At 28.7% G+C, this 26,579-nt stretch overlaps 1 protein-coding gene across 4 annotated transcripts in view; it reads right to left on the bottom strand.

Annotated features, from left to right (window-relative positions):
• Positions 1–74: 74 nt before the first annotated feature.
• The window catches only part of LOC101235924 (uncharacterized), a 31,470-nt gene continuing 4,965 nt past the window's right edge, over positions 75–26,579 (bottom strand). For 2 of the 4 annotated variants that reach the window (XM_065804877.1, XM_065804876.1), the window contains exons 2-4: positions 4,315–4,621; positions 3,857–4,003; positions 75–838 (exon numbers count right to left, since the gene is read on the bottom strand). In XM_065804877.1, the coding sequence (XP_065660949.1) occupies positions 474–838; positions 3,857–4,003; positions 4,315–4,621 (819 nt within the window). In that variant the 3' untranslated portion in view covers positions 75–473. Of the gene's footprint in view, positions 839–3,856; positions 4,004–4,314; positions 4,622–4,729; positions 4,867–10,478; positions 10,870–26,579 lie in introns of those variants that run through there. The other 2 variants (XM_065804878.1, XM_065804879.1) reach the window with 2 other exon arrangements.

Here is a 26,579-nt window from a genome sequence, read left to right as displayed (position 1 = left end):
TCCGGATCACTTATGTCAAAAACAACACACAACAAAACAAAAAATAAAGCAATGGCCACAAAAAATAACGAGAATTAAAATAAATAAAATAATCAGTTACTGTTTAAAACTATAATAAATAATCAAATAAATACACATAGAATTACAAAATAAATAAGTTTACAAAATAACTTAAAATTTAAAAAAGCAGTATTTAATTGATAGGACTTTTTTTTCGTCACTATATTAACAGAACGGTCTCTACTCTAAGCTTCATTTAATTTAATCTGGCAACATCAAAAAATAAACTTTTCTGAAGAGAAAAACTTGGTTTTTTATAACACTTTAACACATTTTTCAAGTTCATAGGTTTTCTTTGCACTGTCTATGTCACTTAAATTGCGGATTTGTCAACAAAAACCAATTTTCTTGGCTCATGAGATGTTTTTGTTAACAAAATTTAATTGTGATTAAATTTTGACTGTTTCAGCGAATTAAACTGAATGCGTAATCAATAAGTTATTCTTTTTGCATATCCTCTTTGCTTTGATTAACATAGGTTTACTAAAACGGTTGGAACACACTTTACGTATCAAACAGAACTCTATTCCACAAAGTAATAAAGCGACGAATAAAAAGCAAGTTCCAACGCATAAAATTGTATAAGAATGTCCTTTAGAAAATTTTTTCGATAAATCAGACGTTTTTACTTTGCTAAATATCTTCAAGACAAGTTTACTAATTGACTCTGGAAGATCTTTTGCGATTACTGGAGCGTCAAACTTTATGGCTTGCATGAAGGGTGCTTTGTAATAGACATTTTTAGTAAAAACAAAAACTGCAATCATGCTTGTAAATGCTAGAAAAAAAATGCAATAAAAAAATTTATATACTCAAGGAAGTTTTAAAAAGTCTTTTGATTTGCGGTATTTATTAGTACCATGAGTACTTAAGAATTCTGTGTCCCTAATTATATAAAAAAATACTAATTTGAAAATATCCTAATTAACAAAACAAAAAATTATGGGACGGCCTGTATGAATGTTTTAAAACATCTATTCTTTAAATCATTTTAATTCAATATTAAATAACTAAAATCAATAATATGTAGGTCTCTCTATTAAGATTTTTTTTTTTAATTATTTAATTAAATTATTATTGAAAATTCAGTTAAAACTAAATTTCAACTTAGTAAACAACAGTCACCACATTCCTGCTGACTGTTGTTTTTACAGTTTAGCGATGCGCAACGCATAATCCTTTTTAGTTATAGTATTTTGTAATTTCACTGATTTTGAAGAAAAAGAGTATTTGAAAATCAAAAATTATTTTTGTCAAATATGCTTACTTGGTGACTCTTAATAATACTAGTGCTAAATTTGATCGTTTTATTCGATACTTGACTTATAATTGATTTCAATAGTATGCATAATTTTAAAACTCTAGTTTTGCGAAGGAATTATTTCAGCAGATTTCAAATAAACATTATCATTTTATTACTATTTTTATAAGAGAAGTGTCAAAAAATAAAGTTTTTAAAATTTGAAAAACGCATGCACTTTTGTTATTTATTCTTAAATGACCGAAGTTACAAGGCGACCGAACTTGGGCGATTTTTCAATAATCAGTTTATAAAATAAGTATGTAAAGCAGGACTGGGGATCCTGGGATCCCAAAATCCCATGATCTCGCAGTTTTAATAATCCCGAATTCGCGGTATTAAGCACTTAATCCCGTTAATTAACTTTTTAAATTTTTAGAATCATGTATGGCTCAACATTTCTAAATTTAACTTTCTTTAGGTGAGATTTTACTATTTTCATATTGTAAGTTCCTGAAAATTTCTTTTTTGTTTAAGTGCAATCATATTCGAACTTTACAAATTTGAAATTCTTGCAATTATGTTTTTGAATATTGTAAGTTGCAATTATTTTTTAGAAATTTTTTTGGTCCTGACCCGCGTTTATGCAAGTATTAAGACCGTCTATATAAATATCTATTTGATATCGTTCCTGTGGAAAATGAGCTAACGACTAGATATTATTTAATTCTTTTATAGCATTTTTTGGCAATTTTTTTCTCTTTTTGTTTAATTTTGTCTTTTACGTCTTATATATATTAGAAAGAATAAATATTGCGATCTTTTTTACTTAATTATTGCCATTTTATTACGACATGTTGTGTCTACATATGATAACTTTTTAGCTTTTTAGCATACCTTAGTAGCTAACTAAAGCATAACGCCAAATCTAAAGCTAGTTAGTATTGTAGCTTCTTTTCTAATGGTCTTATTACTGTATGCTAGAAGCTACACATTGTAGCTTTGTAGGTAAGGTAAAAACAAATCTAAAGCTGTTCGATGGTTAATGTTACGTAACAAAATCTATCGAATTTTTTTTTGAAAAGTTAAAAGCTATAGGCAAAATATAAAAAAATTGGTTAGTACAAAAAGAAATCTGTCGTGTTAGTTTTCACCCGTAGTAAAAAGTTAATATTCATTCATATCATATACCTACTTCTTTACTTCATATTTAAATGTATAATTGCCATTATAACTATAATTTACGGTAAAAAAAACAAAACATTTCCTTAAAGTCAATAATACATATAACAATTGATCTTAATTTTGTAAAAAAAATTTATGAAAAAAAAAGGCTTTGATATTTAGGTTTAGATATTTAGATACTTAGAAAAACTTAGGCATATCAAGATTTTATCATATCAAGATATTTAGATAACAACTATAATTGCTTTCATAAATTATTAAAACTATTAATAAATGTTTAAAAAATTTAAGGTTTGCACAATTTTCTTCTGTTCTAATTAGTAATTACCAGAAAACAAATTTTAAATATGTTTCAGTATTGTTTTAGTTGAAAAGTAATTAGCAAAAAAATTTCATTGAAAAAATTGTATTCTGATACATGTTTAAATTCTTTAAATATCAGGAACATATTAATGCTTTGAATAAAATTTTATTTTTTTAGGATTAAATTAAACAACATTATAATATTTATTAAAAAGAGAAAAAGTTTTTTTTATTTATTTTTTATTTAGGTGCCCAAGAAGTCCTTACGGTCTTATTACAGGGCACCGCGGGCACCGCGGATGAGCATTGAATAAGTAGTTCACGCCTCTTTCCTAATTAACATAACTTAGATGTAACTTTTATCATTATTATTTGAAGCTATAGAAATCGCAAAAGCTTAACTGTCTTATGAGCAGGGCCATCGAGAGCCGTCACGCCGCCTGGGACAGCAACCCTGATTGGCGCCCTTATTTATAAAAATTTCCCTATATTATAGATGAAGAATTATTTTTTTTTAATTTTTTTTGGTATCTTCTTTTCATTTGGCGCCCCTTGAATATCTGCTAAGCTCGGGATAAACTTTCCCTTTTGCCCTCCCCTCCTTCTCGGCAGGCCTGCTTAAGGGGCTGTCCATTAATTACGTCAATAAAATGGGGAGGAAGGCGGGACAGATTTTTTTTGATAACTGTTGACAAGGAAGGGAGGGGGGGGGGAGGAGGGAGATCAAGGCAAGTTGCCATCAACAATGTCACGTTTTTAAATAAATTTAATTACTTTAAAAGCGGAAAATTAAGCAGCGTTTGCAGTCCTGTGTTACACACTCGCTCAACCCTCAGTTTTTAATAAAGCTTTTTATGTTCCTAGTTTTTAAAAACCGTATTGTGCTTTAAAAAGACTCGATAAATACATAACTAAATAAATACACACGAGATACTTGGAAGTTTAAAAAGTTGTTGACAGGGGGAAAGAGGAGGTAAAAATTGCCAAAAAATTGTTGACGTAATTAATGGACAGCCTTTAAATACCAAAAAAGGTACAGTGATTCACGTACTAACGAGATATAGTTACCTGAGAACAGTGATGCCACTATTGTAGAAATGTGAAAACCAGGTTGACTTGTTTTGCAAGCAAATGGATATTTTAAAAATGAGAAGGTTAAAGCCATTACGTTGAATACCAAAGAAACAAATATACAAATATATGTGTACATAAAAGCTATAAATAATATTTATTAAAATAATGTAATTATAAATGGTGTAATACATATGTGTGTGCGCGTGTCTGTCTATGTGCGTGTGCGTGTGTGTGTGTGTGTGTGTGTGTGTGTGTGTGTGTGTGTGTGTGTGTGTGTGTGTGTGTGTGTGTGTGTGTGTGTGTGTGTATGTGTGTGTGCGTGTGTGTATTTATGTGTGGGATCAGATTTTTATCAAAGTTTAGTAGCAACTTTGCGCAAAAACACAAAGACAAAAAAATAAATCTTTAAAATCAATATTTTATTTATTTTTCAGAAAATGTTGTTTACTTACCATCCAAATTTCCCTTTTTTATTATTTTTTCTAATGGAGTTTGTTCTCCTTCGCATTTTTTAACCACAGAATAAGCGGTAATATTAAACTTTGCCGCGTTCGTAATGGTCATCAACCAACACGATTCCGTAAAAGTGTACGTTACTGAAAACTCAATGTTCATGCAGCAACCATATTTTGAGAGAGGAACATCAGCTTTAAATTTTCCAACCCACCACTGATTACTTAGAATTGAAATCACGCTCATTATTAAAGAAATAAGCAAGAACATAAAAATTGTGACGGAACAAAATACATAACCCATTTTCTAAATAAAATAAAAAAGAACATTAACTACAAATCAATTCTTTTGCTTTTCTCAAGTCTTATTTTATATTTTAAAATAAATAATTAATAGTTTATAAAAAATATCTACCACATTGCTTTTTTTTAGATGTTTTCAGTTGAAGTTATTTTTAGTTCAGGCTTTTTAAGGCTTCTCTTTCAAGTAGGTTGACATAAGATAGAAAGCCGTTTTTTATTATTTAATTCTTTTTCTAGAAATCTAAACTTTCAAAAAAAGATAGGGCTCTAAACTTTTAATGGCTGTAATTTTAAGAGCAAAAAATGTATTTGATGAAATATAAAATTTGATTATATATTTTAATCGTATTTATGATAAAAAAAATTAGAAAAACTAATTTTCCTAAACCAGGGTGATACTTGGGGTGTTTTTTGAGAGTAACTTTTTCCAATTTGCAAAATATGTGTTTTCGGTTTCATGCCAAAGTTTTTTTCAATTTAGATATAAAGTACGTCACAATTCTGACAAATCTCAATAAACTACGTCAGTTGCCTGATAATTTTTTTTTAATAAGACAATTTTTTAGAATACTAGTTTAAAAAGTTAAAAAAATATAATGTAGAAAGTACTAAACAAATTCTTTATTTTTAAAAAATAAACTTGCAAAAAGCAAGATCTTATTCAGAAAAGAGGAAATGGATCTGTTTTTGTCGTGTAAATAGAGACAAATGTGTCTTCGAAGATTTATTCATTGATTCAACTGATCAAAGACTTTTTGATCCTGGATTTAGTTTAAACATAAACTCTCGTTAAATGGTTGTCATCAAGATTTTGGAAGAATGAAGCGAAACAATGGCTATTGTGCTGCATGTTGTATAAAGTATTTTGCTAGAAAAAGTTAGAAAAATTCCATCAAAAAAAAAATAGTCATTTTGAGCTTTCAAGTTGTTGATTCTGGTATTCATTACTCTTGTAACAACAACAAAAAAAACTGTTCAAAATCTTCATTCCAAATTATTTTTTAATTATAATTACTTCAAAGAATTCAAATGCTGATGACAGAGTTTTTTATTGTATGGTAAAAATATGTTGCTTATGACAGTACAAATATAAAACTCGCAAGAGTATAAACCACTCATTTTTTTAAAATGCAGAGAGACCAATCGCCGATCACTGACCGATCACCTTCAAGGCGTATAATGAGTGAAGCCATCATGAACTTGAATATAAGTTATGATCTTTCAAATTGTACGGTATTACTTTTTAACTTTTTAAATATATATTATTCATCGTACTCACCGATCTATGCTGCAACTAAAGTATATTCCTTTAGAAAATTGGGTTGAATTCTGTTGTACGTATTGATGACGCATTGATATTGAGGAAGAACAACAATCTCTAAATCTTCTTATTCTCTTCACGGATAAAAAACCTGAAGATCTTTCTTGAAAAGAAAACAGTTATCAGGTTTAGTTATAATGGTGGTAAGTTTGATGAACCAAACTGTGCCAGTATTTTAAGTTCTTTGGAGGAAACGAGACTCCATTCTCAAATTTAATATCTGGAATGTATTGAAACACTAATGAGTTTTAAAAAAGTTGGCGAGCCCACTAGTCGAAATAAGTTTAGGAGACACAAGTACCTCAGTACTATTATTATCTCAGTACTTTTATTATCCCAGTACTATTATTATCCCAGTACTATTATTTTCAGAAAGTAAGTACTGATTAGCTTTTATTTAATTAAGTTTCTGAATGTTGTTTTAAATGAAACTTGATAATAAAAAAGATAAGTTCATGCTTCATTTAAAGCTATATGCTAATGATTTCTTTCCAAAGAAGATTTCACCTTGATAGAAGTTTCACATAATCAACTTCCATCTAAGGGAGTATTTTGATAGGCAGAAGATTCCGCTTGGTGTTACACCAGAACAAACATCCAAAGCAACGTGTAAAAGTTTTACACTGAAAAGTTTATTGAGTCTAAAAAATTTCCATCATTGTGATGAGTTAAGAGCTATCGTAGTTAAATGCAGTTTAATGATATTGTTAGAAAATTTTTGGATTTGACTTAAATTTAAAAAATAGAATATCTTTTTTGTAACAAATTATAATATTTAAAATGCTGTCTATTTAGATTAAATGTTTTATTTTAGATTAATGTATGTTTTGTGTATCAATAGAGGCGGAACATTTTTCTGTCTTCCAAATAGCTTTTTTTTTCACGAGGAAAATTGCAACTATAATTGCTTTCATATTTACGTTTCAGCGTAAAACTTTTAAAAAAGAGCAACGGTTACCATGCTCAGTGATATAAATAATAACCGTATATTTGTAATCCGAAAAAATGTTTAAAAAACTTCTTGTAAATTCAAGCTAAAATTTGTTTAATTATTGTAACGCAGTTTTAATTAAAAATGAAATAATTTATTTTAAACAACAACAACAACAAAAAACAGAGTTTATTAAGTATGGTGCCCAATACAATAAATTGTAGTGTTGGGATTTTTGTCTTGATTAGACTTTTAAAGAAATTTATTCCTTCAATAAATATTATTCCTAACATTTGGAAATGCTGGCTTTTAATTTTTTTTATTGTGTGTGTATATATATATATATATATATATATATATATATATATATATATATATATATATATATATATATATATATATATATATATATTTATTTATTTATTTAGGTGCCCCAAGAAGTCCTTACGCTCTTATCACAGAGCACCGCGGATGAGTATTTAATTGGAGTTCACGCCTCCTTCCTAACCAATGTCGCAAGTCTTGCCCAGAGGCGGGGTTTGAACCACGAATCCTTTGTTTCTTAGGCAAGTGCGCTACCACTGCGCCACGGCTGCTGTTTATTAAATCTTAAATATAGCAATTGTAATGAAAAAATTAAAAAATATAATTTTGGTACAAAAAACACCATTTTTTCCCGCTGTGCGTGAGAAAGAAATAGTATCAAAATCCCAGAACAATCCAAAGCTCATACACAATTATATTAACAAACATACACAATCACATAAACAAACAGCTACAAAATAAAGACTTAAATTAAATTAGACCCACATAAATCCTTTTGAAATAGAACATTTTTGTAAGCGTAATTACGATAGTTTTAGCACGTATTTTGAATATCAAAGGATGTAAATCCGTTAATACTTAAGATATGTGCTAAAAGATTCGCAATAACGCGTACAAAAATGCTCTATGAATCCATTAACTCTGGAATAGTAACCTCTCAATGGAAATAGCCAATATTGGTTCGATCTATAAAAAAGGAAATGAACTGTATGCTGAAACTATTGATCTAATTCGCTAACTTCTGTTGCGTACAAAATCTTAAAAAAACTTCAAAATAAAAACGTAATTTAAAATGCGCTAACGATAATAATCTCTAAAAAACCAGCATGGCTTCTTAACCATAAACAATGCGTTGCCAGTCTAATAGAGACTTTTGATGTCATCTCATCTTCTCTGGCATTGCACCAGTCTATTGATATAAATTAGATTTTGCTCAAGCCTTTTATTTTGCATTTTTTTATTCTGCACTTTACAACTGTCCTATTCTAAAATTAATGTCATTTGGAATAAATGGATTAAGCTTTTTTAAGTAGTCAGAAAACAACGCGTTGTATTTAGCAATACCAATTCCGATTGAGTTGATATTTTTAATGTTCCTCAAGGTTTTGTCCTGGAACCAAACATTATTGTTCTCTTCCAAAACAATCATGCTCAGCTTCCGATAACATCAATAATGTCAATAAACCTTTTCTAAATTCATTGATCTACGGGATTGTTGACGCCTCGTGTACGAGTGATCAAATTCTTGATAACTTAAGTTAAACTTTTCACAATGCTGTGTTATCCATTACGGTTAAACCAATCCTATTTACAGTTACTTTTTGCAAAATAACTAAGATATAAATCAAAGTCTAAGAAAATCTACTAAAGAGTTAGCCATCACTTTTACTAGAGCAAGTAACTTTCTACTTCACTGTGAATTCATTAAAAAGTAAACAAGATTCCTGGTTGGAGAAAAAAATTGGAACATATGTTTATAAAATAGGATGTTTATAGTGTGGTGTATTTCCTGTTTGCTGTTGGTATATATGTATATATGTATACGACTAAAACTATACTACTACAACTAATAATAAAAATTCAGTTTTATTCGTAGTTTAAAAAAAGAGAGAGACAATTTTTTTTTATTTAACTCAGAAAAAAGTTACGCATCGTCGCTACATAGTATAAATTAATAACCTATAATATATATTTATAACCTATTTCATTAATTTGATTCTTGTTTCTTTTAAATCTAATATGTTGTTTTTATTTGTTTCAATAAATTTTATTTATTGAAAGTTTTAACCTGCATATTATTTATATTAAAAATTATTTCTTTGTTTTCTATTTTTCCATTAAGGTTAACATTAAAATATTTATTTTATGAGGCATCCTATACTTTTTATTGATTTAAAATTTAAGTGCCAATTAAAAATGAGTCTCAGAAGCAGGTAATATTTTTGATGAAAAAAGAGCTAGTTTGTTTCCCAAATCTGGATAGCAACACTTTTTGCACCACAATATTCCTAAACTTCTAGAAATCTTTACATAATTGATTACTGAAAAAAAAAAATACACTGTGTTTGTTGAGAAATTTGCATTTTTTTGCCAAGATTTAGCAGTGGTTCTTCATTGCCCAGTAGAACAATGTTTTTTTGATTTAATTTTCAGTCTGTGTCATATGTCTTTAAAAAAAGGTAAAAATAAATTCAGGCATTCCGGCCTAAAATATTGTCATTCCAGCCGGAACCAGAATGACCTAAAAGTCACACATTCCGGCCGGAATTTCGGTACATCCCTAGTTGCATGTTTAAAACCTATAACAAAAAGAATAACACATGCCAAGAATGGTTTCCATACCGTAAAATTAACTATTACTATTTGCCGAAAACACCAGTTAAAATATTATTGGTTTCACCGTTACGGAAATGTAGTATTTATATTATATGTACATTTTAAATTATACTAAATTTCCGTAAAAATGTGAAACAAGTGATAAAAGCACGCGACTTTTAAATTTGACTTTAAAACTTCAAAAAGCACATGTTAAACTCGAGTAAACTCGGGCATTTTAAAATTTTGTTCAATATTATTTTCAATATTTAATATCAAGTATTCCTAGCCAGCGCATCTAGTTTCACTTTCTGAATTAAAACCTGTATAGGCACGTGATTGTCACGAAACAGAAGTAAACCAAAACCACGTTTATTTCCCGAGCAGTTATTACGCACGGGAAATAAACATGTCTATACAGGTTTTAATTCCGAAAGTGAAACTAGATGATTAAATATTGAAAATAATATTGAACAAAACTTTAAAATAGTTTTGTTATAACTTTTTCAAAAATTGTTTGCTTGTTTTGTTGTTGCTGTTGTTGTTCTTATTGTAGTAATAGTATAAAATATAAATTTTTAAATTTGCAGAAATCTAAACGAGTCAAATTTAAACTTTTATTTGTGCTTTTTTTTTCTTCAGCATCTATAACTTTGTTAACTGTCAGTTGTCAGTTGTCATCAAGAGATTTTTTTTTTTGAAAAAAACCCAAGCTTGATAAAAACGCATTGTAAAGCTGTAAAAATGCGAGTTTAACAAAACTGCAGATAAATTGACTAAGCTACAGTTTGTGAAATAACTAATGCAGCTGCGACGCAAAAATGATCTTCTAGAAAATAATAAACGTAAAATATTGTTGCATTTTGCACTGAACTGAAAAACTTTAATCTACCTTTGGTTAAACAATGAACTTGCTAAAAATATTATATCAAATATAAGTTAAAAAAAAGAAAAAATGAAATTACTTGCCTTCATTTACTAAAGCGCAAAAACGATACAGTATCTTCTGGATCAAAAAAAAAAAACGATTAACATACAACGAGGTTTTTAAATTACAGAACTTTGGTAAAATAATAAAAAGTTCAAAAAATATCAGTTGATTGAGAAAATTATATTCAAAAGTCAAGTTTATGATTTTTCAATGCGATGCAATATATAATTTAATTTTCCGTTTTTTGAAGCTATTAACCAAGTTTGCGATACAATTGTAAATTTTCATAAAGCTATTGTATGCTAATGTTCATGTTAATGATACATGTGCATATATATGTTAATGATACCGATATAAACATGCATATGTTATATAAACAACATAAATATGTACATGTTATTAATACCTCATTTAGGCTTTATTATTTATACTTATTTAACAGTTTGGTTTTAAAGCTACTAATTTAATTATGCCATACTTATTTAATTATGCCAAACTTTTAGTTATTAATAATAAATGTAAGCTTCATGGATAACATCATAGACAGACTTAACCTTTATAAAAAATTAGCAATAATTTAAAAAAATGACGAAATTTAATTATAAATACAACTTATATTAAAAACACTGTTTTTATTATTCTTGAATTTTATAATAAGTCAGAAAAAGTTTCTTATTTTTTCAACGGATAAAAAATAACGCCTAAAATTGTGTGTAAACACAAATATTGGGTTTTAAAGTTAAGAATTTTTATTTATTTCCGGTATATTTAGTGCCTTGATTTTAAAATCGCTAATGCGACTTTTAAAGATACATACTTATTTTTTTAAAGACATATACTTATTCAAATAGTTTTTTATTATCAATTTAAACAAAAAAATGCAATAATAATTAATTGCATTTTCTCGTAAGATATATTTTCTCGTAAGATATATTGTTTGAAAGAAGCAAATATAGAAATATTGCGCAAAAACAGCAGAAAAATAAAATAATTAAAAAAAAAAATCAAAAAACATTTTTCTTTAAAAAAAAAATAATCTAAAAATGGTCTTTTCCCTGAAAAAGTTTTAAGGTGGTACAACACCAAATAAATACATAAATGAAATAAACCTCCAAAATAAAAATGCTTTTAAATATAGTTTACTCAAAAGATTTAATTAAAAAAAAGCAAAAAAAAATTTTTTTTAAATCAGCATTAGAACCATAATGGCCGAAAAACTATTAAAAAATGCGTTTTTAGACTAAGTTTTAAAACAGAATATCTAAGGCTAGCCATCATCATATGACCTGAGATTTTGTACACTTACTCTAAACACTATTTTATTCCATTTAACTGATAGAAAAAATTACTGATCATAAAAAAAAATCCATCTGTTAAATGAATTTTATAGGTATTTCGAGCAAGTACTCAAAATTTCAGATCAAATGAACATGGCTAACTCAAGAAACTTCTGTTTTGAAGTTTAAGCAAAAAAACGCGAACTGAGATATACAGCTTTGAAAAATTCTTGATATATTATTTATAATATTAATTTAAAATCCTCCTGAAGCATAACTGTCATTACATTCTTTTGCTTTCTTCTCATCTAGGTGACCTGTTTTTATGGTTCTAAGAGTTTGTTTTTTTTTTTTTTTTTCCCTTTTCTGATGGCTTGCACTCATTTGACTAATCCGTTTTTTATTTTTAGAAGTCTCTGAAATATTTGATACCTTCCCCACGGCTTTTCAAAGTGAGCTTTACGGCTTCTTGTTTTTTTTTTAAATAATTACTTAATAGGTAATAATCACTAAATAGTAAAACTTTTTAAACTTTTAAAATATTAAAAATAATTTTGTTCTGTAGAAAGAATATAAACAAAAAATATTTTACCATATGACATTAAATGAATAATTAAAAATTTTCTTCGATTTTAGATAAAACGCGCCAAATAATAAGCTTAGCTAAATTTTAGTAATTTGTTATCATTTTTATAAAAAAAAAACTGAAAAAATATATTTTAGATATTTAATATTAAATATGCACATTGTAAGACCACTTTAACTTAAAAAGAAATTTATTTGAACCTAATCTTTAACTGAAACAGGCAAAATTTATGTCAGTAAAGCAAATCGCTATTTTTTTATTAAAGGTCACGTGATTGTTTTCAAATGTAAACAAAAATTTACGCATAAAAATAGAAAAAATGTTGCAAACCAGTCAAGTTTGAAGACATGGTTTGACATAGCTGGAGATACAGAAAATACTTTTTTGATTTTCATATGTATAAGGGATTGCAAAATCGATAATTTGGTGCCCTTTGCAAAAAAATTACGATTTTGATTTAATAGTGATTAAATTGAAAATAGAAATGCATTAAAAACATGGGCTTCTAGAAATACAGGCCTTGACATCGCACCGAAATTTTTATTGACTGGAGGCCGAGCGAAGCGCTAATAAGTAAAGTGGATGCGAACAAGGAGAGCAAAAAACTATAATAATAACAATATCTAAGAGCTGTCTTAAAAGTAAAACTACAATAAAGTTAATAAACTATAATATACTTCTTATATAATATAATAACATTTAAATAAAAACTCATTTTCATGACACTTTTAAAATCTTGTTTGATACAGATAAGAATTGCTTCATCAAAAATGTTCGACAAAATTCATCTGATAACTGCTCAAATAAAACCAAACAATATGCACCATTGAACAATATTGTCAAAGGGAAGACCTCCTTTATTCAAGTTATCAATGTAGGCACCACATTTTTTATAACAAAATTGTGTATCAGTATAATCATAGCCATTTTTTTTTGAACATAACCAGCAATATATATAATTGAAAGTAATGATTCTGCTTAAACTTTATCCTCGAGTTCTGGTAAGTTATCAAAAATTTCGCACTCCTGCTCGTTTAAACTTCTAAAACAGTTTTTACAGGAATGACCATTGGTACAATTATCAAAACTATTTCTAACTGTAAATAAAGTTTTGATTCCAACTCATAAAGATTTACTAAATCACTCCATTTTGCTACATGTTTGTTACCTTTAAACTCAAAAACTAATTTTCCGCTTTTTTCAGTTAACCAGTTATTACGAACACACTTCATGACATGAACATAATCAAACAACAAAAATGTGTTTTCATTATCTCCGCACCAAGGTTTTTTTTCAATTTTATTCATCATTTTAAACAACTTTTGATTTACTTTATTCCATCAGTAATAATTGACAACAGTTTTGCATTGGGTTGATTGTTAATTGTTTCAATAACTGGTTTGCATTGTTTAAAAAGAAAATCAGAATCTAAGTAACTAATTAGAATCATTTTTACCTAAAACTCTGGTCCACCAAATAAATATTTTACCATTATAGCCAACATTGTTTTGGCAAGAACACCGGGTTGATCAGCAGAATTTCCAAATAATACACCACCAGACTATCTTGTGATCCGACTTTTGAAGTGATTCTTGTCAAAGTTCTAATACTGGGTAATTTTAATCATTAGAAATTTGGCTGTACAGAGACCTAGATATAGCAAAATATTCAAATGCTTGAGTAATTACATCAGGAGAGTAAATTCACCAACTTTCTTTTGAGACATACAGTCCATATGTTCGAGTAATACATTTTTTTTATGGCAAACATCTTTATTTTTTAAGTAACGTATGATTTCATCAAAAACTGACCAATACTTACAACATGATGATGTTGACATTAAAAGGGGAATACTGCAAGATGACCCAAGATGAAATGAAGTTAATGGTAAATCCCTAATAATGATAACTAAAAACTTTGGAATACCACATACAAATTCTTTTGACTGAATGTAAACATTATCATTATTATCATTTATGTTGTATACAATAAGATCATTATTATACAAGAGTCTCTCTTTTATGCTATCAAATCGAAAAAAATTATGTTCTCTAAAGCTATCTAGTTCATCTGATGTTGTATTTCTTATACTGGGCGATGACAATTTTGTTGTTCTGGGTTTAGAAAAAAATAAACTAAGACAGCTAGCTGGTATGTTGGAAAAGACAGTTGGTGGTTCTGTAAGACGTTTTTTTCCACGATAAAATATATAAGATTTGCAATCTACAGGCCAATGAAGTCGGCACACTACTGTGTATTTATTTACAATCAGATTTTTTCTTGGGATAGCTTTTATCCACTTTTCTTTTTCGTATTCATCACAAGGAAATCGATAAGCGGACACCTTTTTAGTTGATGACGCATAACCACTATTACAGCATGGAACACAACATTTTCGAGGCATAATTTATAACATTTGTTAGATAAATATGTTGCACTTTACAAAAAGATTAACCTTAAACTGCCATTTATTCGTTGCAGATTAAATAACGCTACACAGTCGCTAAAAATTTGTGTTTAGACCAATCGCATTTGATTATAACCATCGCAAAACAAAAATATTTCATTCCATGTATATCTATCCATAGAGAATCGGTCTCCAGTCAAAAGATATTTTATCGCGACGTCAAGGCCTGTATTTCTAGAAGGCCACGATTAAAAACAAACTTTTCTTCAAAAAAATAACCAAGGGGCATCAAAAATCAGATAGAACAGATATTCATTAATTAGTGTTCCAAATTTCAATCATCAAGTATGTAGCTATGTCAGACCATTTTAGTTGTCCCAAGCCAGGTTTTTCGTAAATATCGCAAAAAACAGAAAAGTGATCACAATCATTGGCAATTTTTTAACATTACATATTTTTATTCCGTTTAATGTAACTATTTATTAAACAAGGAAAAATAGATCTTTCATACTTTTGTTATTTAAAGATGAAAGCGTTTATAGAAAAAAAATACTATTTTAAAGTTAGTGAACTTTTAAACTTTTTATGCGGCAATGCTTCTTTTTTTTTGATAAACTCGTGACGTCAGGCTCGTTTTTATATTGAGTGAAACAGCCATGAACCATGTAAATCAAAATCTCTAAAAACTCCATTTGCACCATATTATATGCTAAAATAGCTGAATATATTCCCGTTTCCAGTGTTGATTTAGAAACAAACACTCTTTTTGGTACACGAGCCCAAATAAGTCCTTTAAGTGCCTCGTTAGCATTTTGCGTATTTCCATGTAGACATTTTGATGGCAATTCATCTGATCGTAAATTTATAATTATTGGTAGAATTAAATCTTTTATCTACAGAGGTATGGTAGATTTGGGCCTGTAATTCCTTTGATTTAGAGCCCAGTATTTACACCATCTATATTTTCCACGAGAACAAAACTGGTGGCGTGTGTAGGAATCAGGAAAATTAGTGAAGTGGAAAAGAATAGCATAAACCGCTTGCTTCACTGAATATAAGTTTCCAACATTAGATCTGATTGCAAGACCATAGAAGTTTTGCATTGAATTGATGCAGTTTTCAGTGATTTTACCTCTGCCTTATATTGGTTTTTTAGTACCGTTTTTGAACATATCTAACACATTCCAGTTTTACAGACATAATACCATACTCTTTGTAATGATCTGCTACTATTACATCACTAAAAGAAGATGTATCCCTATCCTCTAGATATTTTTTATATATCAACTTTTTTTTATGAAAAAGATCTGTTAAACATAGCCACAGCTCCTACAGATTCCACACAACCCGATGAACCCTCATAATTTAATTCACACTGGTTATCAACCAACCAACACTGATACTCTGGAGTTCCTCTTTTAGATCTCCACATTTTAAATCCATTGCAATGTTTGGTAAATATCTCCACATCAATATATTTATCACTATAAACAGCAGTTACAACACCATTCAACGAATTATGACCTCGCTTTTGCCATGAACCATCAATAGAAATTCTAACTTCTTTCATTTCAAGAGAGTCGTTTATTGATTTGGTTTCCTCAGCAGCTTTCTGCATACTTTCCTCAGCAGCAATTTTGTATACTAACATTGCAGTTTTATTTAACTTATTAAAGCCATTAGGCGGCAAACAATAAAGATTCATACGGAAGGAAAAAGTTTTCATCGACTCATGACCAGCACCTATTTCTTGCAATCCGATGACAGCTCACATCTCATATGGTGATCCTAGAGATGAAAGTTCATTTTTTACAGTATTAATAGGAAACTCATTTGTGTTAAAAGAATTCTTTGACTTTTGTGTTCTAAATTTTTTAGAAAAATTACCCTTTGTACACTTCATCTCAAGTAAATGACCATACGATAATCAACGTTATCTTTGATTAATAAATTTCCAATAAAGCAATTGCGGCAAACAGTGTGTGCAATTAATTCCTTTAGTAATAAAAAGTTAATAAGTATAAAATAGTCTTCAGATTCACATTTATCCGAGCTGAACGGTACATCTAACTTTCTTGAGCTAGCACAAGAAATCTCATGATCAGCAGGTTTTGATTTGAGAAATTCAGATGGTTTGAACCCATTCCATTTTCTGCTCTTTCTTCTAGTACTATTTTGTTTATTTGGCATTTCTTTTATTTAATTTTTATATATATATATATATATATATATATATATATATATATATATATATATATATATATATATATATATATATATAATATAAATCCAAAGGGTAAACAAACAATAACACTCCAAATCATTTAAATCTGTTAACTGTTACAAAACGTGTTTAGTGGTTAAGAACAATGACTTTTAATTGAATTTAAGTTCGGAAAACATAGAAGTGACATCAAGCTTACAAATCTTGAAGACTGCAGTAAAATTCAGCTTCTTTTTAGGGAGAAAATACCTTAACAACCATGTTAAATATTTAGTCTCTCCATTGCTGAGGAAAAAAAGGTACAGAGTGTTCTAATAAAATGCTCATATGTTAAGAAAGATAAATTATTTAGCTCTGAAACTTTGGCTAAACGTATTAATTTGATTAATTTGATTAATTTGATTAATTTGACACATATTTTATACAAAATTGAAAAACTCAAAAAAATTTATAGTTTCCTTGTTTTTTTGGTATTGTACCACCTTAATTTTTAAAGCAATTACTAACTAAATCTATAAGAAAATATAAGAAAATTTTTTATTATCCTTATAAAATATTCTGGTAATTTAAAAAATGTTTCCTTATAAAGTTATCAAATGCTGACAAAATATAAAATATAATTCAGTTCATACTGACATTAAAACAGGTTTTATTTTGAAACAAGTTTATGTTTTAAATGTTAAAAACTTAAAACGTATTAAAAAATGTTAAAAGTTGTTTTATTTTAACACAAAATATCACAATTATATTGACAAAACATCGGAGTATTGTTTTATTGCTGCTTTATGCAGTTTTTTACAACAACAATTTAATACGCTATTAAAATAAAATGTGTTTTGTTGTAAAACTTATATCAGTTAAAATCTAGTTTTAAAAATTGATTCATTAAAAAAAACTTGAATTCAATTTAACGATTTTCAAATAAGTATTAAGTTCATTAAATAACACTGGTACTAATTACAGAACAAATTTTTTTTTTTAAATAAATACTTTCAGAAAGTGCAAGTTTTGCAAAAATCATAAAAAATTGGCAAGTTTTGCAATAATCATTAAATAGAAAAAATTTTGCTGTTAGGGTTCTGATTGTTACAAAACAAGCTAAAACGTTTTTATGAAAAAAGGAAACATTCGAAAGGAAAATATTTAAAAAGTTTGAAATTTTCAAATATTTTATTAGTAACAGTACTCACATTATTTATTTTAAAATATTTTTTTAGCAATAGTATTAACGACCGTCAATGGTCCTCTACTTCATACTTGTCTGCGGTCCTCTACTTCATACTGTGCAATCATTAGAACGTCAAAAATTCCCAAAAAACTAGATAATGCAATATGTACACACAGTTTATGTATACTTTATTTTTTAGAAAACAATGTTCAACAATAATGTCATAAAAAGATAAACGTTTAACTAAAAGTCCAAATATTTTTATATGAAACTATATCAGGCAATATTTTTTATAGATATTGTTTGAAAATACCGTTTTTTGCATGTTGTACTTTATCATGTTTTGATGCCTTAGTTTGTTTAAAATAAAATATTCATAATTACCTATTTATTAAATCATCAAATATAAATAAATTTTTTTATCTAAGACTTGAGTTTAGAGGGGGCACAGATAGTTAGGGTTGTTAACTGGGGCAATTCGATCATGAGAGAAGGTTTACTCAATCATGTTTATTTACATTAGATGCACTTAATTAGGTAAGTTTCTGGTATTCTCATCTTCTATAAAAGTATAAATAATAAGCATAGCTTGTAGTGTGACGTTTTGTTACAGATTTTTAATTTATCAAAGTAAATTTTAAAATGTTTGTGTAGTATTTTTGTATTCATAAGCTATTGGTAGTGCTGCTGTTGTTATATGCTATATTTAAAGCTCAGTTTCTAAGTAAAACTCTAGAATGTCGTGTTATACAGAATCTATTAAAGCGTTGAAATTAATATTTTCTTTACTTTAATCAGAGCAACGGGCTAGTGGTGGTGGAGCAATTTTTAAAGTATGGGGAAATAAGACTATCTTTGCAGTTGCTAGATAAATATTCAAGTAGTTTTTATCAAGTAGTTTTTATCTTATTCATAATGTCTAAGCTGTGTTTTGCTATAGCAAAATATCTATAACACAGATATCTATACAGACTATCTATACAGACTCTTTAAGATGTCTATAGATATCTTAAAGCGTCTGTATCACTAAACATAGAAATAAGACCGGGCGAATGAAAAAAAGCAATTGCTTTTACTCAAGGTTTTTGGAACTTTAAGATTAAAAGGCGTTCTTGTGTCTGCTAGCTTTATGTGAACTTAGCAGACACAAGAACGCCTTTTAATTTTGTCCGCGAAAATTATTTAATTTGAATGTTCAAATTAAGTGAAATTTTGACTTTTTAGTGCAAAAAAAAAAAAACACCTGTAGAACCACTATATTTAACTTGATAAAAATTGGTGCAAATGTAGCATATGGCCACACCAAACTCTGGATAAAATTTCAGTTGGATTGATTAACTGGTTGAAGATTTATGGCAGTTTTAGTTTATATTTTGTTAGTTTTTGCTACTTAAACCTCAAAACGCAACCGATTACTGTAATATTCGATCAATATTTTCAAAATAAAAGTTAATTGTGTGTTCTACTATAAAATATCAACAATTTTTATTATAACTGTTTTAATGCTACATGTCCTCATTCTATAGACAAAAATATTGATTTGTTATTTGAAGTGTGGTTTGAGTTGGGTTATTCATTGCGTAAATATCTCAAAATTTTCTAAAGTATAAACGTTTTTTTTGTTTGTATTGGTAAAACAAACAAAAAAAAAACGTTTCTGCTGAAAGAATTTTTATTGGCCCTTGAAACCTTTTTAAATACATTGACTTTCAAAATGAAGTAAAAAATCAACTATATAAACCCTACTTTTTACATTAATTGCCTTCAAATAGCATCTGATTAAATTGTAAGACATGGTTATTGATTTTCTCCTCAAGAAAATTATTCAAAACAGCGTAATATACTCCTTTAGTCAAATACTCTTCAATATTTTTACAATATTAAAATTCATAATATCTAAGAGCACTTAAAATCATCGGTAAGACGGCGTGAACTTCCTTTTAAATGCTCCTCCGCGGTGCTCTGTGATAAGACCTTAAGGACTTCTTGGGGCACCTAAGATAAAAAAAAAAAAAAAAAAATAAAAGTTAATGATTAAAATGGTTAAAATGTTCATTATAAACTGTAAGCAATGATTTTCTGCTGCCTAATCTAATAAATCAAATTAAAGTAGCATTTCTTTAAAGATGCTTATCGTTCAGATCAGTTATACAGCATAACAATCTTTCTTTTTACTCTGAATGATTATCTTGACCAATGTTTATAAAAGTCCTGATGAGCAGTTTTGATAATTTGTTTACTATAGGGCTTCAAGAGGGATCTTTTGCGACTGATGAAATCTACGATGTGGTAGAAAACGGTGTGAATTTTGGGTGTTATGCTTGCAGTAAATGTAAAAACCAATTCATCGCCAATTTTTTTCCATAATTTGTATTCAAAAGATAAAAATAGTTACGCAATCATAATTTTATAAAGCAGCCCATTAGTTTTAAAAAATTTTACTGAGCATTTTATTCATCAAAGTGACTACTTTTCTTTTAAACGAAAGCTTAAAGAACTCATTTATACAATCGAAGATTTAACAATATACTCCGGATATTTTTTAGTAATCTTCCTTTTCACCCTCTATTTAAATATGAGTTTATAAAAATTATATATGCATCATTAACAAGTGTAATATACATATGTAATAGATATAACGCATCTTGAATTTATAACGGAATATTTTAAGTTTCTTACTTCGATACTTATTTTTTATCTTATAAATATCTTATAAATATTAACACAATCATTTCTTAGCGGCACTCGACTACAAGACCGTACGAACTTCTACGAGTCCCCTCGTTCTTTTGTTTTTTAATAACGATCATTGTGAATATATATTTTTATTATTATACACTTGAATTTTAAATATTGCAATGAGATGCTTATTTATTGCAAAAAAAAAAAAAAAAAAAGTTATCATTGAGTAACACCTTTTGAAATGTTCGATTATTTTCAGCAAAATCTGGCTGAAGGATAAATCCAAAGCAAGCTTTTACAGCTAAATTGAAATTTTTGAATACTTCAGTTATGTGAAGAATGTTGGGAACCGATTTTGTATCAGCAAGTTGCTGGGGTACATTCACATTTTTAAGAAGTTTCTTGCATTCATTTTCCTTGAGCTGGCTCCCATTATGCGGGCTCAGTTAAATGTGGAGAGTAGTTGGCCACTTAGCAGCTTCTTTCCAAGCAGTTTTAAGTATCTTGAAAAGAAGATTAACAACAGTTGTCTATAATTTTGGAAATAATCTCAAATATGAAATTGCATCTCCTTATAGGAGATTCAATTCCAAAGATGGGGTTATTTCCAAAAGCAGAACATTACCAGGTCCATGATTGGGTTTCGAATGACATTATCAAACAACTTTGCACGAGCAACAACCCCATTAGATTACTGAAAAGACTGAAGGCTAGATTTGATTGAGCTTGGTATTCGCAAATATCCAGATTTGGCAAGGCACTTGGATTTGACGTCACACCATGCACAAGGGTGCATACTTGAATGAGTTTGAAGACCACAAATTATATTTAAAACTTTCATATAGCAAGTCAAAATTATTTACTAGATTTGTTCAATGTTGGAGTGAGTTTCTGAAAAATCTTCAAATAACGCAGTAAGAATTTGTTTCTTAACTCCAGTGTCTTTGCCACTCTTTTAAGTTAAAGGTTGTTTTTGAGGTGGTGAGCTTGCAATCAACTTTAACGCAATATCAACATCAACCTTAACGCAATATCAACACGATTTAATAAATCATTGCAGTGTACAACAACCCAAAATGAATCAGAATTTCCTTTCCGTCGTTAATTTTTAAGTCACCGCAGATGAAGAAATCACTAAAAGGTTGACCTGCTCTTAAAAAATTCTTATAAAAATTTGGCTCTGTAACCTTGCTGATTAATGTTTGGTTTACAGTTCTGACCAGTTTTTTTCAATCCGTTGTTTGATAGTCCCGTATTTAATTGTATACTTAAAAAAACTAGAGTAGTCAATTTTGAAGCGCTTGATAGTGGCTGGGCACTACTTTGACCTGAAACCAAAACATACATATTTTATCTTTTTATTAAACTTTGTTGAGAAAGCTTGTTTAAAACTTTAAAATTATTTGTTTTTAAAGTGATTAGAAACTTATTAAAAATATACTTCCCGAAACTAATCTTGTCTCTTTTTTTAAAGATTTTTTTTATATATATATGTAAAAATAACATAAGTACAAATGTTTACCTAGGTTAATTGTAAGTGGAGGCCCGCCAGATGCTTTAGCAAGTCGAATAGTTCCTTCAGGGGATAATTCTTTATTCGAAATAACTCGAGATGCAATTTGTTTGGCTTCTATTGAAGGTTTTCCCTGAACTTCGTTTGAGAACATTGGTGCGGCAAACCTTTTCCTAATAGGCAGAGGCATGTGCTGAAGCCTATATTTGGTTCTTTCTCAATGGTAGTTTGTTCTTCTAGAGGATGTTTTTCTTGTAGTTTTGAACAACAAACAGCTTTGCTTCTTGTTTCAGGTCTCATTTGCATTGAACTGAAATTAAACAAAGGAGGGAGTATAACATTTCCCACGCTTTTATCCTATGCAAAATTGTTCAACCTGATTTGCAGAGTCCTTATGATCCCCGAGAATCACTAATACTGATCTTTGTCTTATACAGTTGGCATATTTGATCTGCTTGGAAAGCAGTAAGCTGCCTGAACAGCCTACTGCTATCCAAGCAGATCAACTTTATTTACTGCTTTTTTTCAGACAGAACAAGCACACAAACTTTCGATTTTCATCGTGATATTTGCTTGATTTGGCATTGTAGCAATTCACTAAATCCAACTTTACTTAATTCAACTATCCCTTTTACAAAATTTAACCTGAATTTATTTTTGATAAAAATCTATTAACATACCTACAAACATTATTAATTACAAACAATTAAAATCAAGAACACAACTACTTAAATTATGAGGAAATAAGTCTTGCATTATTCTTTCCTTTAAAGGAAATAATTATATTATATATTGTTTTTTAATTATTTAAATTAGTAACACTTGCCATACTTATTTACAATTTTGATGGGATTTTGTTTGATGACACATTCCAACAAAAGATCTTTACTGCTCTTTAAAGGACTATGCTCCGTTTCATAAGATTTACCTCTCGCCCCCCCCCTTCCTCCCCCCTCCCCTTCTCCCCCCCAAAAAAAAACTTTTTATTTGTCAATTATTTTAGTCATCTTATCTAAATTTTCATATTTTTTTTTTATGAAGGTATTTTAATGAAAGCTTTTCAACTATTTTTTAACATTTATATGCATTTTGACAGTAGTTTACACCTTAGAAAATGCTGATATTTTCACGCAATGCATTGACCTAGTCAAACCACGCTTTAAATAGCAAATCAGATTTTGGTCTATAAAATGAACATGATACATATATCGATGTGACAACTACAATTATAATTGTTGATATTACATTGTAGAACATTCATATAACCATTATTTTAAAAATAGTGACCAAATATCACAGTAATCGTTAACATTTTGAGGTCTAAGTAGCAAAAAACTAACAAAATATAAATTAAAACTGCCAATAATTACTTAACCAGTCAAACAGAAATTTTATCTAGAGTTTGGTGTAGCCATGTGCTACATTAACACTAATTTTTATCAAGTTATATAAAGTGGTTCTCATTTTACAGGTGTTTTTATTGTAGCTATAAAGTCTATTTGTAGCTATAAAGTACTATAAAGTCAAAACTTCACTTTATTTAAACATTCAAATTAAATTATTTTCTGCGGAAAAATTAAAAGATTTCAAAATTTTCATCTCAGGGTACCATGATGTTTACGCTATTACTCCATATACGTGGTGTTCTTGGGTCAGCTAAGTTGGCATCATAAAAATCCGTGCTAATCGAGTTTAGTAATATCTCAGCAGTCTGAAGTGTGTTTTATGTTTCCCCGTTTTATAATGACACTCATAAGGTACAATTCGATCTGACTCAACCGTGCTTGTCCTTACATTTGTATCGTCCTCCTTAATTGATTTTGTGTCATTTTTCTAAACTAAAAAATTTAAAATTACAGTTAATACTTTTCGTTATTTGCAATGTAGGATAAGTTCAAAGCAAGCTTTTATAGCTAAGTTGAAACTTTTGAAGGCTTATGTGAAGAATGTTGGGAACCGTTTATATCAGCAAGTTGCAGGAGCACATTCACATTTTTAAGAAGTTTCCTGCATTTATTGTCACGCCAATGGATCGTAATTACTTTATGATTGATCTAGTAATGATTTAATATGTTTATAGACATAAATCAAATAATTGTCATGTTTTAAAAGTTTATATAGTAAGTGTCATAATAGTCATGGTTTGAATGTTTCGTTTCGAGAACTACTTAAAGTTTTGCACCGTTTAGCATTTGTTTTGGTACGACTACAATTTTATCACTGAAACCGCATTTTGCACAAAAACTTATGAAAAAAAAAAAGCTACAACTTTTTATTTAATAATTTATTTAGTGCTGCAACTAGATTATTTGCTTGTTCATGGTAGGAAATAAAATCGCAATTATTATCTTTAATCATTCAAGTCTAATAGCGAAAATCATAAATGCAGATAAATAAATTGCGCGTTGATATTATTGTAACGCGCGTTGATATTATCGTTTGATTTTAATAGTAAAATAAAGTAAATAGCACCTTTAAGGTGAAGAGACTAAAAGTTAGAACTTTGGTAACTATTGGAGAATGCCAAATTTAGCCTCTTTTCCCTACGCATCCACCACGAGTAGAAACCGTGCATTCTAGCCAGTACAAACGTGGCACTTAAATATTTTGAACTTGTTATTTAAAAAAGTAAATACATATTACAGTAAATAAATAGGCATCATGCAAAAAGTAAACATGTAACATGTAATTATGTAAATATATAATCATTGTAAGTATAACAATATAAATGTTATAATGTAGTAGCATATAATTTATTTAATCCTACCCAAAGATGGTGCAAAAATTTATCTATAACTCGTACTAAAGAATAGTATCAAAATAAAAAATGTTGTTGCTAGTGATGAAAGCTCAGAGCCGTAACCGCCGGGGGGGCATAGGCCCCCCAATAATTTTTTTTTCAATCGAAGAAACCCCAGGCCCCCCCAATATCAAAATTGTGGGTACGGCTCTGAAGCTACAAGATATAAAATATCAGTTAAATTAAATAGTACAGAGCTTAATACAACACGTGCTCAAAAACTTTAGGAAAGTATGGCATTATGTACTTAAAATAGTCATATAGATTCAAAACATGGTTTAATCATAATATTTCTTTTAAGGAAAAGTCAGAGCTGTTTGTAAAGAACTTTGGCTCTAATTTATTACAAATTTAATCACCTCACTTATTTAGTCATCTCATAGTAAATCATTCCGGCTTCCATTGCTAAAGTTATTTCTTGCTTAAACTCCTTTACATTTGCAACCCTGACGACGTTCTTGTCACTATCTTACAAAGTGTTCAACATAACTTTCTTCCATACTTTATAAACTATTTAACAAGTATTTAGCTGAATTCTGGACAATATCAACTTTAGTTCAAATTTTAAAAAACTCAATAGATCTCTCTTACCCCTCAAGCTTTTACCCAATCAGTATTTATTTTGTGGGCAAGTTATGTAAAAACAGACGTCTTTTAAACGTCTTTTGAACGTTTTAGACGTCTTTTTAACGTTCAAAAGACGTCTTTTTTAGTTTGTGTGCTCACTGGGTAAGTTTACATCATGATACGTTTATTCAGATTATTTTTCTATACCAACTCCCCACGGCAGTCATAAACACAATCCAGCATTTGATGAGGTTACTCACCTTAATCGTGCTTGCCATTATTTTATTCCTGATTCCATTCCTACCCCAATAAATTTTTTATATCCTTGTATGGAATACTGCTGAAATGTTTGAGTTAGTTCTTAAAATGATTGCCTTTCTTTTTTAGGCAAGGTCTAAAAACGCATTGTAAATGTAGTTAGACCTACTCTAGCTGCAAAACTTTCAGTCAAGTACTAACATGGTTGCTGCTTGAGCAAACTACTATCTCTTGTTTTATCAAAGAATGCTCAATTTGACGTAACATTGTTATTCATCGAAATTGCTGACGTAACATTGTTATTCATCTAAATTGCATACTTTTACTTTTTCCTTTGTGATCAAAAAACTTTCATTCGTCAATTTTTTTGTGAATATTTGTTGTTTTTTTTGTTAAATTTATTTTTCTGATTTGTAAACCTTACAGTCTTTTATCATAAATATTTTTTATTGTTCTTAAACTTTTCTGGTTCATAAAATTTTAAATTTTTTCTTCAATCGTTTTCTTGCTCTTCAACTCTCTTCATTGCTTTTAGGAGTTAGGAGTGAATTTGTTTAAAAAAAAATTAAAAAACAACAAAGACATAATTTATGTTGCTGTTTAGATCACCATATTGGTAATATATTTTTTAACAACTTTAGCAACCTTTTAATAAAG

This window comes from Hydra vulgaris, chromosome 09, assembly GCF_038396675.1.
Source record: "Hydra vulgaris chromosome 09, alternate assembly HydraT2T_AEP".
In the NCBI taxonomy this organism is placed as follows: domain Eukaryota; kingdom Metazoa; phylum Cnidaria; class Hydrozoa; order Anthoathecata; family Hydridae; genus Hydra; species Hydra vulgaris.
The sequence above is the reverse complement of the archived record's forward strand: the minus strand, read 5'-3'. Positions and strand labels throughout refer to the sequence as shown.